The 16,779-nt window shown below is 39.3% G+C and overlaps 1 protein-coding gene across 2 annotated transcripts in view; it reads right to left on the bottom strand.

Annotated features, from left to right (window-relative positions):
- NSF (N-ethylmaleimide sensitive factor, vesicle fusing ATPase) overlaps positions 1-16,779 on the bottom strand; it is a 148,783-nt gene that overhangs the window by 35,075 nt on the left and 96,929 nt on the right. For both annotated transcript variants that reach the window (XM_059378751.1, XM_059378750.1), the window contains exons 13-15: positions 14,785-14,880; positions 12,514-12,670; positions 9,199-9,332 (exon numbers count right to left, since the gene is read on the bottom strand). In XM_059378751.1, the coding sequence (XP_059234734.1) occupies positions 9,199-9,332; positions 12,514-12,670; positions 14,785-14,880 (387 nt within the window). The remainder of the gene's footprint in view (positions 1-9,198; positions 9,333-12,513; positions 12,671-14,784; positions 14,881-16,779) is intronic.

The following is a 16,779-nucleotide window of genomic DNA, read 5'->3' as shown; positions in this document are numbered from 1 at the left end:
AGGCAATAAAAAGCCACTAATTTTAAACAATGGATCACCATATCAGCTTTATTATTTAGAAACATTTTTGTGGCTGATATATAGAAAAGCATCAGAGGGGAGCAATCATTTTTTAATACTGTAGAACTCCAGGTGAAAGACAATGGTGGTCTGGAAGTGGGAAGGGAGTGGGTGTTCTGATAAATGGATGGATTCTAGAGATATTCAGGAGGCAGAACTGAAGAACCAAGAACTACATGAATGGGTTTGGTCATGAGGAGGAAACTGGAGTTGAGGGTTCCTTCTGGTTTGACTACTGACATAGAGGGCAGGAGAGATGCTGGTTTGGGAATGGATCATGAGTACATGGAAAGAGCGAGGAAAGAGGAGCTCTTTACCTCTCTCTATACCACTACCAACTCCCCCCGCCTCCAAAATAGGGAAGAAAAACAGGAAATTTATTTCAGCTTCTTGATACATAATGACCAAGCTTTGAGTTGGTGAATCCAAGACAGGAGAAAAGTTTAGAAACAATTTCACTGTAGTTCTTGGTTCTGTTTTTTGTTTTGTAAGACTAGACCAAGATAGCAATCAACATGGTATCGTATAAACTCTGGTGATGTCAAGGAGTCACTTTTCAGAACGCTCCCTCTTTAAATCATTTTTCGGAATTCTGCTAAAGGCTCTGATGCAAGCATATGATTCTGTGTGTCGGGCTGTACTAGTGTGGATTAGAGCCACAGGGGCCGGGACACAGAGGCCTGGCTATCCGCAGTACTCCATTTTTCCCGAGTCAACCCTCTCCCTTCTCGAGAACAGTACAGAGTTTCTACCACTCCAGGAACTCAGGACGTTACTGGGGTCAAAACTGATGCTAAACTGTCCGCTGTCTCACCAGTTTACGTCAGACACTGAGTTCACCAAGCATTACAAATCACTTCATAGCTGACTGCATGATTTACCTATAAGATTTGAGAAGAAAAGTACCTATGGCAGTCATTTAATGTAGGGTTGGTTTTTTTTTTTTTTTTTTTAACAGCTCTTAATGTACTAATTACTATCATGAGGAGAGGAGCACTCAGGGCTCCCTTAACAACCTACTAACCATGACAAAGGCTGTGCGATTCCAGTTGTAACTTGACCAGTTTCAGTTGACAGGTCAACTGAAACTCCTTTGGGTAGCGACTTGACTCTAATTTAAATACACACACCCCTTTTTCTTACACACGTAATTCTTTACCTCACCGAGTCACTAGTGTAATGTAAGGTCACCACTCTTCCTCTGGATCCTTGTTTTCAGCCCACTCCTCAGCCCCTTCTGCTCCTCACTCCCGGGGCCCGGCCCTAGTCCGATGTTCACTGAGGGGACACTCAGACTTGATGGCCAAGTACATGTGATTAGCTGCCAGGTGAATCTCTAAGTGAGAGATTTACACAGTGACCTGGGAAGTTCTACCGCACCTCTAGATAGCTAAACGCAAAAAGGAGGAGAGGTACCAGAAAGAAAGATGCAGAAAAAATACAATTGTACAAACTGCCCGCTCTGATGTGCCAAACCTGCCCCTCCTAAGAGCGCCCGGCACAGAGAGAGCCAGCTCTTGATCGAATGACGCCGAAGGACAGTTAGGCAGACTGGCTGCAGCTGGAGCTGGGGGCTGTACGTCGAAGACTCTTTAAAAATTAAATTTAAATTTTACGTCGAAGACTCTTTAAAAATTAAATTTTTAAATTTAAATTTAAATTTAAATTTTTAAATTTAATTTTTACAAAATTTATTTAAAAATTAATTTAGATCCTCTCATTTAGTAAGATAAATGTATGCCACTTAGGACTTTCTTGTTGAGGAGGTTATCCGTTGGGGATCAGGTAAGTAGTTATCATGCAAACCCAGACACCTGAAAGGGGGCCGCTGTTAATAATCATTCTGGAACAACAGGTAAAAACCAGGACTGCTCAGACAAATTGGAATGTCTGGTCACCTAAGTTCTATTGGGCTGCTTCCTGTAGGGCAGGTAAAATGATCAGTATAGATAGTCTCAGAGCCTGGGGAGAAGTCTGAAAGAGAAGGCTAAAGAAAAAGAATCCGAAGAACTAAAGGAAGAAAAAGTGGGTGAAAGAGTGGCCCCAGTGAACATGGACATAATGAGAGGTCTATTCTAGAAGATGAATAGTATCTCTACAACACACAGAATCCCACAGTCTATTTCTGCTCTCTGGTACCACGTCTCCTGTGCAAAGGTAGGTACTAGGTCACAGGAGACAAACTGAAACACGAGGAGCCTGAGCTGAAGGCGAGAACATGCCGGCTGCACTATGCACACTCTGTGCAAAGGGAGGTGCGGGGCTCCTGCCACACAGGGGCTGGGGCAGGTCTGAGTATGGCCCTCAAGGACACTGCAAGCGCTGCAGGCACCAAGCCCACTCCTGGAATCTACAGACAAGCCGGGAGCCACCTGTGTGCACGGGAGGGGCAGCAGCTGCCGGTTCTGGAGTCTACGTGAATACAAATGGGAACGCGCCAGCATTCGCTCCATGTTAATCCCAGCCTTTCAGAATCACAAACCACAGCAAAGCGTGTTCTAAGTGGATTCCATCCTCCATTTTCTATAACCTCATTAGTGCTCTGAGGTAGGTGAAGCCAAATTCTCCGGTTCTTCTGGGGCTGAAAGAGTTCATCTCAGTTCTGAAGTGGTTGGCGTGAAGTACTTAGTAGGAATCTGATGACAGTACGAATCTGATGACTTAGAAAATCCCTAATGCAGTAAATCTGTCAGCAATTAGTTGAAAGCATACCCTAATCATATTTGGTAGCATATAAAAACGTAAATGAGCAAATTCAAATCGGTGCTATCAGTAATAATCTCTAGTTTCTAAAAATAACTTGGGAGTAGACCAAGCAAACATTAGCTGTCTTCTAATGAAACTGCCTCAGGAAGTGGACCTAAACTTTTGGCAAAGTACTAAAGCTTCCTGGAATGACCTTAAAAATCCTTCATTTGTTCTTCCTGCTTTTCAGGAAAAATTCCTTCATTTTTCACATAACACAAACCCCAAAGTAGGATATTCTTAATAATATAAAAAGTCACAAAGTCTGAAAGTTCTCCTAAAGGTTGCACCATCCTCCTTTGTGTGCCAAAGAGATATAAACGCCAGAAGACAAAGTGTATTAAACAAAACAACACGCGCCCCCCCCCCCCCCCCCCCCAGTCATACGGGGACCAGTAGTCACTTCCGGAGTGTCCACTTGTCTCAGTTAATACATGCACAAACTTCGACAAATCAGCTACATGATATATTAGGATGTTAACCAAAAACATCCAAATTCTGTTGCTTAGTAACTGCTGTCAAAAGATCCAATTTCCAGCTCTGCTCTTTGTATGGACTAAACCATGAAAAGAGGAGGATTAGGCACCATGATTCTGTTCTGTACAGACTACAATTTGCAGTGGGATTTACAGGAGGATATTCAAAGAAGATTATTTCCTTCTTGCAAAGCTAGTGGAAAGGAAAATTTCTTCCATTAATTTTCAGTCCTTTAAAAACAAGACTATATTATGTTATTAATGGGTATAGTTTTATAGATCACAGATATTCCTACTTAATTTTGTTCAAACAGTTCAGACACATCGGACTGTTCTATTTCATCTCTGTACTGATTGTGTACTCAGGAAGCATCAAGATTTGGTCATTAGTTAAAATCAAACTCTACTGTTTTGTTCATGTAATGCCACTAATAGAACTAGTAAAATAGATTTTTTAAAAATGCCACTAAAGAACTAGTAAAATAGATTTTTAAAAAATACACTTGTGAATATGGATAAAGGAACTAAAATTTAAAAATAGAATGGAGCTGGGAAACAAACATAAAATGGGAGAGAAGAAGATCTGTAAACACTTCAAACATCTTAATGGAACATATGGTATCTCCACCCTGCCCACCCCACAATGTGAGGATAATGGCAGTGTTGAGGAGTTCATCCAAGGAGAAAGGATTTATTAAGCAAATTAAGAGAAGTACAAGGTAAAATTTAAATTAATTGAAAATAAACTACTTTCATGTATTTTAGCATCACCCATATGTGAACAAGAAGCAATAGCTTAATTACAATTAAATCTAAGATACTCATTAATGCAAGCTGAACGACCCTCTCTACTAACAAAAACTCTTCCCTCTTGGTTTAAGTAATAAAATGGTACATAAAGATGCTCGTTCTATGAGGCAACAAATCAGACCACCTCTCTTTAACAAAAATTAATGTGCTAAAGTTATATGAAACTATCATATTTCTGAGTATCACGAACTATTGCCACTACAAAACACTTAAAAAATCTTTTAACTCGAGCACTTAGTCATTAAAATGTAGCTGAAGAAATAATTTTAAATGCTAATCTATTGCCTCTCGAATTGGCAAGAAATATTTTAATAAATTATTAAAAGATTTTATTTTTAAGGCATCTCTACACCCAACACGGAGTTTGAACCCACAACCCTGAGACCAAGAGGTACATGCTCCACTGACTGAGCCAGCCAGGTGCCCTTGCAAAAAAAATATTTTAATAACATCAAGTGTCAGTGAGAGTCCAAGGCAATGGACACTCACATGATGGGATTGTGAGTGTAAACTGGTATAACTTTTCGAAGATGTAGACTGTAGAAATCAGCAGTATTTTTACATAAGAGTTTTGATACCAATATTTATCAAAAATCTTCAAAATGTTAATGTTTTTAACTTTAGCAAACCTAATTCTGTAGGAAATGTATATACAGTAATAATGATATGTAAAAATAACCACTACACTTTATTGAGCTCATATGATATCCCAAGGCACTGCATGATACTTTACATAGATTGTCATCTCACTTAATTCTAAATATTATCTTCATTTCATAAGAGACATAACAGAGGCTTATAGGTTAAGTGACTGCAAGACCTGGTAAGTGTGGTAGAGCTGGGAAACAAAGACAGATCTATTTGAGACTTAAGCCCAAGTTCTCAGCCCTTAAAATATGATGCTACTCTTAGAAAGAAAAACCTAGTAAGGGGGCACAACTGGGTGACTCAGTGGGTTAAAGCTTCTGCCTTCGGCTCAGGTCATGATGCCAGGGTCCTGGGATTGAGCCCTGCATCGGGCTCTCTGCTCAGCGGGGAGCCTGCTTCCTCTTCTCTCTCTCTCTACCTATTTGTGATCTCTGTCTGTCAAATGAAATAAATAAATAAATCCTTAAAAAAAGAAAGAAAAATCTATTAAGAAAATGGGGAGTAGTGATTTCCCAAGTTTGGTGGTTCTACAGAATATTATATTTAATCGTGAAAAAACCTGGAAACAAACTGAATGCAAAGGGGGAATGTTTAAACAAATATTATACAGCTATTAATATAATACTGAGATACATTTTAATGACACCAAAAAAAAAAAAAACCCATAATATATTAAGTGAAAAAAGCAGGTTTAAAACGGTATATCCGGGTGCCTGGGTGGCTCAGTGGGTTAAGCCGCTGCCTTCGGCTCAGGTCATGATCTCGGAGTCCTAGGATCGAGTCCCGCATCGGGCTCTCTGCTCAGCGGGGGGCCTGCTTCCCTCTCTCTCTCTCTCTCTCTCTGCCTGCCTCTCCATCTACTTGTGATTTCTCTCTGTCAAATAAATAAATAAAATCTTTATAAATAAATAAATAAATAAAACGGTATATCCAATGTGATCCCCAATGTATGTGTGAGTGTGTGTGTGTGTGTGTATGTGTATGTGTGTGTGAGTGTGTGTGTGTATCTGAGTACAGAAGAAAACTGAAGGACAAATATAGACTCCTTTTTTTTTTTTCCTTCTGTGTGTTCTTTTTGTGTGTGTGTGATTAGAAAAGCTGCATCTTTGGGGAAGAGCAGCATTTAAAAGGGAAAAAATGTCTTTCCAGAATTGATTAAAAAAAAAAAAGTACAAATTATTTGTGCTCTGAAAAAAAAAAAAGAAAAAATATCTTCCCATCCTAACACTAAAAATGAAGGGAAGAGAACAGCAGTGGGAGGTAGACTAGAAGTACTGAGGAATGGCATTTATATTTCATTTTCAAAAGCAGCTTGGAAGACTTAGCACCTTTAGACTGGTTTGAGCCCGCAGGCTTTGTCAACCTATCATTAGGCAACAATGTGAAAACTATTTGCAGGGAAAGATTTTGCAATATTTCTAATATATTTCTAAGACACCTATGCTTCATTCTTTTCTCTGCTCCTGTATGTACTTTAGTTTCAGGGGATAACATTTTTTTTTTCCAGAGAAAATAAAAAAGTCTAATACAAATTTATTATACCGGTGACATGGAAATAATTTTTGTAACTTTAAGGGTGCATGGATGATGCAGACAGTGAATCATGAATCAGAACAATTTTGAATAAGCTTGTATAGACACTTATTTTTCTATTCCTTAGCCTTCCACTCATCTAAAACTCTACCTTGAAAGGCTTTAACAATTTAAAGATTAAATCATAAGTTATTAAGCCATTAATTTAACCATTTAAGCCTCTAAACCCAGCACATATTACCTTCCCCCCTCAAGTCAATTTGCAAGAGATTAAAATAATAAAAATGATAATATCTCACACTTGCAAAGCAGCTTTGATCTGGAGGAGCCTAAAGTGCTTTTTTAAAACTTTATAGAAAAACTAGGACCATTCCACCCACATCTCCGAGTACATCTGAGGTAGCAGCTGGCAGCTGGGGAAAAGCAATGGAGTAATTTACCATCTGCAAAGGAGACGACTACTTCAGAACCCGTACGAGGAATGGATGGGGTTATGGAAATACGAACAGAATTAGCTGTTCAATTAAATGCTACATTCGATGGCTACAGATTCCAAGGGCTATTATTTAAAGTTTCACCATAAGAAGTTGTTTAGGTTCCCTTTAGAGGGGGAGAAAAAAAACCCCAAAAAACAAAGAAAAGCCACCCCCACCTACATTAGGGAAGTTACTGGTTCTAGTGATTCTGTCTAGATATTCCCCAGGAGAGCTACTACTGGTTTCACCTCGGACACAGAATAAACGGACTGTGATATTTAAGTTCTTTTTCTGTCTGGCAACATTTCCCTCTCTTTCACACTAACTTCAAAGACTTTCACACAGAATATTTACCTTTTTTCAAAGGTTTTATTTTCTTTTGAGCGGGAGCAAGTAAGAGAGAGAGCACAAGCAGGAGGCGGCGCAGAGGGGGAGAGAGAGGGATGAGCGGACTCCCCACTGGCCGGGGAGCCTGGGATCATGACCTGAGCCAAAGGCAGACGCTTAACCAACTGAGCCATCAGGCGCCCCACAGAATATTTACCTTGATGCTACAGTGCACAGGACACGAATCCTGGTTCAAGCTCGGGCCCCCTCCATCCATTTCAAGCATGCTACTTGAACAATCTTCTGCCATCTCACCAAACAAGAAGCTAGCCTCTCAAACTTACATTTTTTGGGAAACTACTTCTTTTAAAATATCATCTTTCCTCTGCAGTCTCTTCCCTTAAAAAAAAAAAAAAACACAACAACAAACTAAAGACACTGTACCCTCCATCTTTATAAAGTGGGGGCCCAAGAGCAAGTTTAAAGAACTCTGGAGTTGTCTTTATAGGCAGCACCTCAATCCTCAAAGTTCTTTTCTTGGATTCTGATTCTCATAGCTAAGAAAGATCAAGCATGAAAAAATCAGATTTAAGTAAAAGAAATACTTCAACTAGATAAAAAAAAAAAAAATTTCTTCACTGCCTGGGAGTATACCAAATCAGAGTATCACTGGGAACACAAGCTACCAAGGGACATGAAACGGTCACTACATTTTCATCAGTGACTTTGGTTGTTTTTAAAGAGCAGCCACTTACTATCCTAGAAGCCATACACGGCATTTGTTTGAATGTAGGAGAGATGGACCAGAGGGTCTTAGAGTCCTTTCAGCTCTAAGATTCTATTCTCTGTTGCTCTTTCACTGATGGTTCAAAGCAGCTGCATTAAGAAGGTGACACACGGCATTCAGAGAAAGGAAGAAGGATGAGGACTGCACTAACTTGCCAAGCAGACTCTGACTGTCCTAATAGACCACCATCCCTTTGTAGGGGTTTTGAGACTATCTTTCCAATGATGTACCTCTGTTCTTTCCCAAACTATGTAGTCAACCTAATTGACCCCAAACACTGTGATTCTGTACACTGATTAAAAAAAAAATCCTAGGGGCACCTGGGTGGCTCAGTGGGTTAAAGCCTCTGCCTTCGGCTCAGGTCATGATCCCAGGGTCCTGGGATCGAGCCCGGCATCAGGCTCTCAGAGAACCTTCTTCCCCCTCTCTCTCTGCCTGCCTCTCTGCCTACTTGTGATCTGTCTGTCAAATAAATAAAATCTTAAAAAAAAAAAATCCTAAATGAATTTGTTCCACTCAAATACTTTTATTTTTAAAGATTTTATTTATTTATTTGACAGAGAGAGAGAGAATGTGAACAAGGGGAGGAGCAAAGGGAGAGGTCCAAGAAGACTCTGCACTGAGAGCAGAGCCCAACGCAGGGTTCAATCCCAGGACCCTGAGATCGTGGCCTGAGCAGAAATCAAGAATGGGATGCTCAATTGACTGAGCCACCCAAGGGCCCCTCTATTCAAATACTTTTAACTTTATCTTTCTTTCAGTTGAGTCAATACAAACCTAAGAAATAAAAATTAACTGTAATATGTATTAAACAAAACAAAATTTGGGGGCGGCTGGGTGGCTCAGTTAGTTATGCGTCTGCCTTCGGCTCAGGTCATGATCTTATGATCCCAGGATCGAGCCCCAAACCAGGCTTCCTATTGTGCAGGGAGTCTGATTCTCCCTTTCTGTCTGCCCCTCCCCACACTCATGCTCTCTCAGGCTCTCTCTCTCAAATAAATAAAATCTTTTAAAAAATCCATAATTTGGAAGATAAAGAAATGTTAATAAGAATGCATTACAGACTGATGAATCACAGACCTGTACCTCTGAAACAAATAATACATTATATGTTCATTTAAAAAAAAAAAAAAAAAGGAACGTATTACAAAGTTAAATGTACCTAAAACACAGTCACTGTTTCCCCCCCAATTCTGCTGATAATCTAACTCCACTTGAGAACATAGTTGCTATGGCTTTTACATATATACATGTACAAAGATCGATACAGAGGTACATGTGTACACACCCGTATCTAAGAGATTGGAGATTAAAATGAAAGTAAAAATCTTGATACCTTCTTCATGGCCTGACACTTGGCTGTCTCAGAAAAGCCAATCATCTTATCAGGAGAACAGATCTTGATGAAGGGGAAGTTGGATTCCTCTGCAATCTTCGCGGCCAGAGCAGTCTTCCCACTATGAGGAGGGCCTGTGCAAAGATAGGAGCAAGTCAGGGGAAAAAAGCCAACCTAAGCAAAAGGGAATAAAACAAGTTTAAACGTTTATCCACAATGTACTGAGGTCTCAACTAGTAGCTCATTAACATTTCCTGACACAATTTTATAGCAGACATGTTTTCTCTTATTTATTAGCAACTAAACTTAATGAACTGATTAGCATTTCTCAAAGGTATGATGAAATACATTCCTTCCTTCTTTCTCACAGTCATAATCTTTCAAACTTCAGGCTAAATACATAAAATGCAAGGGTTTTGTTTCTTAAAAAGAAACAGAATGCGTTCAAATGCATATCCATACTCACGTTATGAGTTCCAACAAATCATAGGTCTAACAAAAAAATATGATCTTTTTATGAGATGACATTGCGGGCAGGGAAAAGCTGCCTTATAGAAGCAAATGTGCCTTAAAACGCTAAAATTTTAAAGATTTAGTCAGGCCTTCTCACAAAGGCAACCAAATCTGTAAACTTAACTGTCTCTGGACATTTCCTCTCTCCCTTCTGTGAAATGGAAGATGAGTCCCTGTTCCATCCATGAACCAACCAATTATTCCTGTCCATCTTCTCAGGAACTTGACACTCTCTACATCCTCTTCCCCATTTGTTCCATCTCTTCCTCTTCCCTACAGTCTGTCCAACAGCATTTCAGCATGCTCTAGTCTACCTAACAGTTGAATAAACAAAGCAAAAAACTCTTTCTGGACTCACACCCCTCAACATCACTCCTTCTTCTCCCTTCAAAATGGAACTACTCAAACAATTTTCTGCACTGGCCCCCTTCACTTTTCATTTTCCCTCCATCCTCAAACAAACCCTCTGGCTTCCCCTGCCATTACACGGAACCAGGCTCCCATCTGGGTCACCAATGATCTCTAGGTCACCAAATTCAACAGATATTTTACCTGTTGGCTTCTTAGGAATATTTGATACAATGGATAACTCCTCTTTTTAAAAATACTTCTCTTGACTTCTGCAAGAGCTCCTTCTCTTTCTCTCCCTCTTACCTCTTGCTCAGTCTCCTTTGTCTACTCTTCCTGCTCTACTTGGTTTTTAAATGTTGACATATCTCAGAGATCAGTTCTAGGCCCCCTCTTCTTCTCAACTTACACCCCTCCTGTAAGCCACCTTACCCAACTCCCATGGATTCAACAACAGTCTATATATACAGACAACTCATGAATGTTACTGCCAGCCAGGCCTCTCTTCTGAGCCCACATATCCAATGGGCTGTTAATATTCCCAATTGAATTATCTTATAGGAACCTCAAACTCAACATATCCAAAACTGAACTCATAGTTTTTCTTCCTGAAATCTGCTTCTTCACCAGTATTCCCAATCTTAGCAAATAGCACCATTTACCAGGTGATGTATACGAGAAACCTGGCGGTTATACTTAATAACACTTCCCCATATTCAATCTAGTTACTTAATATTTCTAAGTTTAGCTTCCCTATTTACCAAATAGGCCAAACGGAAGCATATGCCCTCAGAGGATTAAAGTGGGGTTTAAATAAGATAAGTGTAAAGTGCCAGAAGAGTGATCAGCAAATAACAGTTCAAAGAATGTTTCCTTAATTGTGATTAATAACTAATAATAATAATGAAGTCTCATTTATTTGAGAGAGAAAGAGATAAGAGAGAGCACAAGTAGGGTGAGGGGCTGGGGAGCCTGGATGGCTCAGTGGGTTAAAGCCTCCGCCTTCAGCTCAGGTCATGATCTCAGGGTCTTGGGATCGAGCCCCGCATCGGGCTCTCTGCTCAGCGGGGAGCCTGCTTCCTCCCTTCTCTCTCTCTGCCTGCCTCTCTGCCTACTTGTGATCTGTCAAATAAATAAAATCGTAAAAAAAAAAAAAAGTAGGGTGAGGGGCAGAGGGAGAAGCAGGCTCCCTGCTGAGCAGGGATTTCCCAACACGGGGCTCCATCCCCAGGACTCTGGGACATGACCAGAACCAAAGGCAGACACTTAACCGACTGAACCACCCGGGAGCCCCTACCCTATGTAACTTTAAACCACAATCAGCTTTCATTAAGTTGCGTTAATGCAACTGCTTCTAACCATTGGTTTCTCCTGTATCTTTTCTCACCCTCCAATCTATTCTCTACCATGAAGCACTCATAATGTTTTGAAAATACAAATCTTACCATGTCACTTCACTGCGTAAAGCCCTACAAATGGCTTCTATTGTCCCTCAGAGACTGAATCTTCAATATGGTCTACAAGACTGTGTACCAACTGGCTCCTGTCTACTCCTTTAGTTTCATGTCTAGCCAATGCCCCTATCTGTTTCAATCCCCTTCCTCCCCAGGCCTCTTTCACCTGCTGCTCCCTCTACCCAGAACACCTTCCCCAATTACTCTGCTGGGCCAGCTTCTCCTCATCCTTCAGGTCTTGGCTTAATGGGTTTTAGGAGGCCCTCACTCCCAGACTTTGGAAGGAGTTAGATCCCTCTGTCATGTGGACTCAACAAACCTTTCTGTTGTACTAATCATAACTGTAAACAAGTAACTAGTGAATAGAATGTCCCTGCTTTTCTGTCTACTTGGTAAAATCCTAACTAATCCTTCAAAGTTTAAATTAAACACTATCCTTCACTTTCTTTGATCATCCCTGGGCAAAGTGACTTGCATTCACACACCCATTTACACACATATACTGTAGTTAAGAATTTGTTTACATGTCTTTTCTTTGTGATCAGACCGAGTTCTGTGTCCTTGTATCTCCAGCAACCAGTTCAATGCCTAAAGCATTTTACTCAATGAATACTGATTTAATTGAATTGAGTACTATGTGCTATCATATAGTCTATTACATAACATAGCACTCAGTGGACAGTTATTTAATTGACTCAAGTACTCTGTGGTAGCATACAGTCTAGTAAGTAACAGAAATTTAGATATTATCCCACAAGAAAACTAGTTGCTATCATTCATCAGTGACATTCTACCCCAAGAAAATTTTCATTTACACACAATATTGTTACATAGACTAGATCACTATTTTTAGATCATGAATAGATTTAGAATAGAAAATATTTCATTTTTCTGGAATGTGCTAAATAACTTTCTAAAAGTGGGGTTTTAGTTTTTGGGGGGTTTTGTTTTGTTTTGTTTTGTTTTTTGCTTTTAATGCCATCTGCTCATTCTTTCTCACCTTCCAAAAGGACGCTAACCAGTGGTGTGCGGTCACTATTTTTAGTCTGCTGAACCAGCAGCTCCCCATCTTCTAGAACTCGTGTAACTGGATCACCCCATTTGATAATACCATTCATAATGTAACTTGCATAATCCTCTTGGTTTGTGCCAAATGCCTATGGAGGAAAAGGATAATTTAAAGCATTTTGGGTGTTAGTATAAAAACGAAAATACTTAAAGATGAGTAGGAATTCCTACACACTAAAAGAGCTGAGCAATATCCCATATTAATGTAAAAAGCTTAAAAAGCAAATAAAAGCAAAAACAAAGAAACCATTATTTTATAATTTCTCATTTATCCTTTTACCTAGTGGTTAGGGGAGTTACCTTGGGTGACTTAATGGAATAAAACATAGATTCTATGGTCAGATTCTATAAGAGCCCACACCCTCATAAATCTCTGAGAAAGGGTAGTTTCAATGTACTTGTTTCTGTAAGGAGTATGTTGGATGTAGCCTTCTGTTAAGAACAAAGAGAAAAAGAGGTCACGGACTTAGAAATTAGAAGCAATTGGCTCAGCAGACGGAGATACTATCCTCACACTGACTGTAGGTGTCTTGGATTCAAATGGGAAATGAATGGTAATGAGAAGATCTTGTCCACATCAGCTAGGTAGCAGGGGACATAAGTTCAATGGCACCAAAGTTAGCCTAGGTTTCTAAATAAAAGATTTACAAGGAGGTAGAAATGGGCAGCTATACTGAAAGACTAAAGTATGAGAAAACAGAAATAAAAGCAATTACTATATATAATCATCTTAAGTGTGCTCGCTACGTTTTAGAGCTTCAATCACATCCCTCTTCATTTTCAACTTCTACTTTCACATTGTAACTCCCATCAAACCAGCTACCAAGAGGAGTCAGTAATGTTAGTACTTAGTGACTTAAATGAATTTTGTTTTCATAAGGTTAACAAGTGAAGACAAGAGTAGGAAAACCCAACATAATCTAAGGGTCACATGTCTTGAGATTTTCAAATCTTAAAAAATTATCACATCCCTCAAAAAGTCAGTTTTTCATTACCCAACATATGGAATGATGTTAACATTAGAATTTATACCTCACAGAAAGTCATTCTCTGTAATACTGTCTCTTAACAATACACTGTGGTTTCATTACTCTGTTACTTTGCCACCAAATCACTCTGCAGACCACCCTCTTGTCCGTGCACACACTAGTCTTTTGATTCCTGAATACAGAGGAAAGTTATCATTCCCTGTTCTGGATATGGGAAACTGAATGGCCCTATATAAAGTTATAAAGGAGGAGCCTAGGAAGTACTGGTTGAATGGCTACTGTAGGAAATAGGTAGACAATCCAAGTACAAGTACATAGTCCAAGCCTCACAAGAGCAGCAGCAAGATACCTGAACCAGGAAACAGTGACCCCCCCCAGCCCAACCATATGTAGGAGTCTTCCCTACTTATCCTGTCATTTTATTTTCTGTTTTATCCCCCAGATCCGTGCAATAAATAAAAGTAAGTTATTAATTACTTAAGTAAGTTATCTTAGTTTTTCCCCTTCCTGGTAGCCAAAATATTTTCATTAAAAAAAATCTTGGGATAAATCAGTCAGGCTGGGCTCTAAAATTTTCGCTATTGCAAATGACAGCAGCAAAAGATTAAGTCATTTCCATTGTTCAGTAACTTTTGAAAGTAATTATTTTATATTTAAAAGACAACAATCATAAAGTAGACAGGGCTAAAACAAATTGATTTTTGTCTTTAAAGGAGATACTCGCAACAAATAATTATTGTTAAGACTACATAAGGAACTTATGCAGACCAAATAAAAGTAAAGAATAAGCAATACGGCAGAAACATGGGCAAAAGACACAAACAGCATTTCACAGAAGACATTCGTATGGCCAATAAACACACGGAAAGATGCTTAAATTCATAAGTAATCAGTGAGGTACAAATCAAGACCAAAATGAGATCTCATTTGACATCCAATTGAATGGCAAAAGTTAAGTTTGACAAGACCCAGTGCTACGAGACGGCGCTGTCCCAATCATGAGAAATAATTTCAATTAAGAACCGATTAATTACCCAGTCACCAGCATTGATGTGCAAATGGTTCTCATGTAGGACACTTCCAATATTGAGATTTCTGGTTGTTAAAAAGTATGTATGATATAACCTTACAGAATATTGTGCAAAATGGCGTTTCCTTTTCTCTTGAATAATGATTATTTTTTGGCTTGTCCATCACTCAGTGTCCATACTCACTGGTTTGATATCATTCTCCAAAGAAGCAAGGAAGTCTCCTCTTGTCACCTGCAGGCTCTCTGCTTTCTCCATGTCCACTTCCACCTTAGTACTAGCCTAATTAGAAATGGAAACAAAAATGTAAGGACTTCCAAGACGTAAGAATATTTTCGGTCTAAGAGTGTAATGCCTGAAGACTTAAAAGGTGTCTCTTCACAGGCAAAAAAAAAAAAAAAAATCTCTCTCAAATTCACAAACGTACATAACCTTTGCCTGAACAAATCCGCTTCTAGGAATTTATCCCATGAATATATCCACAAATGTATGCAAAGTTATATATATCAGGATATCTATTAGAGTGATTTATAATAACAGAAGATTAGAAGCAAATTAAATGTCTAGCAGGAGGGCACCAGTTAAGTAAATTATGACACATTTGACCAAAGAATGCTGGATAGCTTCCCTCTTCCCCCCGACAAATAAGGCAAAGGAGGAGAAAATATATACTGAGGGTCTCTAAGAACAGTGGTTCTCATCCTTGGCTGCATACCAGCATCATCTCCAGAGCCTTTAAAGATATACAGAAGCCCAGACCCACTCCCTTCAGGATTTTGATCTAACAGGTGCAACAGAGGGTCCATACATTTATATTTTCATAAAGTGCCACAGGTGATTCTGATGCTTAAGTAGGTTTGTGAACCCTTATTCTAGAAGACCAAGGTCCTACAACTTGATTTGTAGTCATACCTTGTGGTTGAGAAACCATATGCCAGCTCCAAATATTCTGCTTACTGCACCTGGAGCTAACACTTAGACATCTGGAGAAGCATCAAGGCCTTTATCAGCACTTGGAGCTGCCTGAACCTGATGAGTGACTGAGATACCAACACGCTTTTTAATGTGACTGGGCTCACTCCCAATAGCACAAGGCAAGTGAGTCTAATTTTTAAACGGCACTGCGTTTTTTAAAGAAGGTATCTTCCCCAAAAAATCTGACTGTAAAACAAAAGTATATTAAGCAATACCAACCTTTCATGGATTTCTATAAAATATGACTCATGTTCCTTTAGGAACAGATTGTTGAGACAAATGAAATGACAGACATTTTGTAAAAAATCAGCCTCATGGGATAAAAGGAACTATGTCAGGAAACTGGATCAAGATGGCAAACAGAACGTATTTATTTATCTCCCTCCCTGCCCCAAATCCCATGAAATGACAGAGTGAAAGAGAGAGGTTAAGAAGCATGGAAGATCTATCTAGAAATTTAACACTGACCCGAGAGGAGTCTCAGAAGGAGAGAAGAGAGAGGCTGATAGAGAAAAAAACAGTAAGACAGAAGGAAAAACGTTTTCTGCAGCTAAAAAAAGTTGTGTCTTTGCAGTTTAAAAGATTCAATGAGTGCTGGTCAGGATGAGTGGAAAAAAACCCCACATCTGTCTAATGAAGACTTAAATATGCTGATATGGAAAGCTAATCAAGATACATTGTCAAGTGAAAAACACAACTGTAGTATAATTCCATTTAAAAAAAAATTTTATTTATTCATTTGACACAGAGAGAGAGAGAGAGAGCACAAGCAGGCAGAGAGGCAGGCAGAGACAGAGGGGGAAGCAGGTTCCCCACCGAGCAGAGAGCCCGATGTGGGGCTCGATCCCAGGACCCTGGGATCATGACCCGAGTTGAAGGCAGAGGCTTTAACCCACTGAGCCACCCAGTTGCCCCCCATTAATTTTTTAAAGCATATAAATATATGAATGCAAATGTAAGGAAAACAGACTATACAGATATAACTCAAACGCTGGCTACCTCTGCAGACAGGAAGAGAAAGGGTATTGGAGAAAGCCTTTCTCACTTTTCCCTCATTTGGCATCCTTGAATCTTCTACAAAGAAAATGTACTCATACATGACTTCTATATTTTTAAAAAAATAACAAATAATATTTGAATAGATATAATAAAAGATCCTACTTAAATACAGAAAACAATTAGCATTTAAATTATTAATAGGGTTTT

The sequence above is a fragment of the Mustela nigripes genome, chromosome 16 (genome assembly GCF_022355385.1).
Source record: "Mustela nigripes isolate SB6536 chromosome 16, MUSNIG.SB6536, whole genome shotgun sequence".
NCBI classification, from domain to species: Eukaryota; Metazoa; Chordata; class Mammalia; order Carnivora; family Mustelidae; genus Mustela; species Mustela nigripes.
The sequence above is the reverse complement of the archived record's forward strand: the minus strand, read 5'-3'. Positions and strand labels throughout refer to the sequence as shown.